The 2,782-nt window shown below is 58.0% G+C and overlaps 1 protein-coding gene across 1 annotated transcript; it reads right to left on the reverse strand.

Annotated features, from left to right (window-relative positions):
* Positions 1-653: 653 nt before the first annotated feature.
* On the reverse strand, positions 654-1,708 carry LOC114811045. Its single transcript, XM_029062060.2, has 2 exons — positions 1,503-1,708; positions 654-1,220 (listed from the first exon to the last, which is right to left on the reverse strand). Exons 1-2 carry the CDS (start codon positions 1,642-1,644, stop codon positions 730-732), a joined length of 633 nt encoding a protein of 210 aa, XP_028917893.1. The 5' UTR covers positions 1,645-1,708; the 3' UTR covers positions 654-729.
* Positions 1,709-2,782: the final 1,074 nt, after the last annotated feature.

Here is a 2,782-nt window from a genome sequence, read left to right on the forward strand (position 1 = left end):
CTCGGAGGTGGCTGTGACCCAACCGAGGAGTTATCAAGAGAGAGCTAGCTCTCAGAGTGCGGGGGCTGCTGGGGAAGGGATCTAGAAAGTAAAGGTTAAAGCGATCGGGATCGTTTAGTCCCCAGAGAAGGTGGAAGGATGGTGGTGGTAGGGGAGGGGATGGAATGATAATTCCCAAACCTCCGAAGGACTCTTACCCGGAGCAGAGGGAATCGGCTGATCTCCGTCTCCGCTGAGGACACCCTAATGAAAATGTTTCAAATCGCAGCCCCTTCTTCACCCCCGGTCCTCTTTACCACCCCCCCACCTCCTTCCGCTCCCCACCCCTCCTTTCCCCTTCTCCCTCTCCTTCCTTCTTCTCGCTTTTTCTGTACCCCTTTTCCTCCCCTTTCCCGTCCCCTCTCTGCCTCCTTCTTTTCCCCTTTCCTATGTCCCCCCCACCTTCTTCCCTTTCCTGTCTTCCCTCCCCCTCCTTCCTCCTCCCCACTCCTTCCTCTCCCCTTTCCTATCCTCGCTTCCCTCCTTCCTTCTCCTTCCTCTCCCTTCCTTCTGAAGCTCAAGTCCAATGGAAAATGTCTCCTCGAGGCCGGAAATCGCTGAGAAATTCTCTTTTTCAGGCCCCGGCTGCCCAGAGATAGAGACGCCCCCAGGTCTAAAGTCATAAAATCTTTATTATGCCGAGATGAGGCAGAAGGAGAATTGAGCTGGTTGCTGGGTCGGTCGGACCCTTTAGTCCTGCTGCGGGTCATCCGTCTCCCAGCCTTCTTCCTCCTCGGACGTCTCCGGGCCGCAGTAGTCGCTCTCCTCCCGGGACTCTGGCTCCGGGGCGGCGGCCTCCGGCCCAGGGCCCGCACCGGGCGCCCCCACGTTGCCCAGCGCCAGCTGCTCCAGTTGGCGCTTGCGGATGAAGGCCTGGGCCGTGGCGTGGAGCGGGCGCAGCAGGGCGGGAGGCTGGGCCCCGGGCCGCAGGAGGAAGTCGTAGTCGGTGCGGTCCTGCGGGTCGTAGAACAGGGTTTCCCGGGTGGTGTCGGGGCCGGGGGGCCAGGTGTACGGGAAGGGCAGGGTGAAGTCTTCGGTCAGCACGCGGATGGCCAGGTCCTCCTCCTTGCCCAGGATCTGGTAGGCCCGATGGATCCCTCGGAAATGGGCCTCCCACATCTGCGGGTCGCCCCCGTAAATATCCGGGAAAGGGAGCGGCTCTGTGGCGGGCCGACCGGCGCCTGGAGGGGGGAGCACAGATGGATGAAGGGGAAGGAGAACTCCCCACTCCCCCGGGCCCCCAGGCCATCCCTCCATTCCCCACTCCCCTCCACGTTTCCCCCAACTCACCACCCCAGCTCCTCTTCTTCCTTCATCCTCCTCCTCTCTGCCCTTCCCGTGAGCCCGCTCACATTCCTTCTCTCCCTCCCTCCATTCCCCTTCATCCCCTTCCGACCCCTGACTCCTAACCCCCACCACCAACGGCCTCGGCCTGCCCCTTTCCCAACATCCTCTCCACTCACCTCTCCACTCGGCCCTCGCCGCCTCTTGCTCTTCTTCATCTCCCCTTCCCGCCGCCCCACCGACCGTCACTTTTCCGTCGGGGGCCAGAGGGGCCGAAGACCGGAGGTGGCCGGGCTCCCCAGAACCCAGAGAGTCATCCATACCGGTCGTTGGCAGGGGGTGGCAATGGGCGAGACTGTTTACCCCATCACCATGGAAACCAGAGCTGTAGGGGTTCTAGCGGTGGGGCGGGGCTTGCTGGGATTGGGAGGGGCTGGGGCCGTTGGGGAGCCCAGCTGGCTTCTTGGGGATCAGCATCTTCCTCCTCGCACTTATCCACCCCCAAAGTATGGTGACCTAGCCCTGATATCGAGGCAGGGGAGGGCCTGGGGAGATTTTATGATACTAGAGGTGGTATTTCTTCATCACTGCGCTAAACGCTGGGGTAGGTCCCACTACAGTCAGATCAGACGCAGTATCTACTCACAGTCTAAGCAACAGGTGAGCCGATACCTCACTCCAATTTAACGGACCAGGAAACTGTGACCGGGGAGGTTTAAGTGACTTGCTCAAGGTCACACGGCAGGCCGGTAGCAGAGCTGAGACAAGAACTCGGGTCCCCTGAGGCCCGTTTCCTTGTTCTTTCCACCGGGCCCCGCTGCTTCCTGTCATTCCCACAGTTTCTTGTTCAGAGCTTGCCGCGCGGTGAATGATCGGTCGGTGAAACTTGCCTCCACCCAATTCAGGGAAGCAGCAGGGCCTAGTGGAAAGAGGACAGGTCTGGGAGTCAGGGGACCTGGGTTCCAATCCCATCTCTGCCACTTTTCTGCTGCGTGACCTTGGGCAAGTCACTTAACTTCTCTGTGCCACAGTTACCTCATCTGTGAAATGGGGGATTAAGACTGGGAGCCCCACACGGGACACGGACTGTATTCGACCTGGTTAACTAGTATCTACTTGGTAGAGTGTGTGGCACATGGTAAATGCTTAACAGATGCCATTAAAAACTTTTTTCAGTAGCTTCAGGGTTCTAAAGTGCCCCCCTGCTCGGTTTGAAGCCCCCGGAGGTAGAGAGGGAGATGTGTAGGAGTTGAGGGCAGGTGACTGCCTATTTCAACTGGCCTATCCCCTGTTTGTTACAGACTTTTAAATCTAGACCCTCATTCGATCGTATTTATTGGGTGCTACTGTGTAAGCCTTGGAAAAGTGCTATCCAACCCTAAATACAAAGGAAAAGAGACGCAATACCTTTGTTTCAAAAAAAGAAAACACCAAAAAAAAGCAAAAAAAAAAAAAAGTC

This window comes from Ornithorhynchus anatinus, chromosome 4 (assembly GCF_004115215.2).
Source record: "Ornithorhynchus anatinus isolate Pmale09 chromosome 4, mOrnAna1.pri.v4, whole genome shotgun sequence".
In the NCBI taxonomy this organism is placed as follows: domain Eukaryota; kingdom Metazoa; phylum Chordata; class Mammalia; order Monotremata; family Ornithorhynchidae; genus Ornithorhynchus; species Ornithorhynchus anatinus.

Bases quoted from the DNA above. Each gene is read 5' to 3' on its own strand.
- LOC114811045 (XM_029062060.2), bottom strand. From the start codon at position 1,644: ATGGATGACTCTCTGGGTTCTGGGGAGCCCGGCCACCTCCGGTCTTCG. The intron at 1,221-1,502 runs GTGAGTGGAGAG...TCCCCCCTCCAG, and splicing joins GGCGAGGGCCGAGTGGAGAG to GCGCCGGTCGGCCCGCCACA.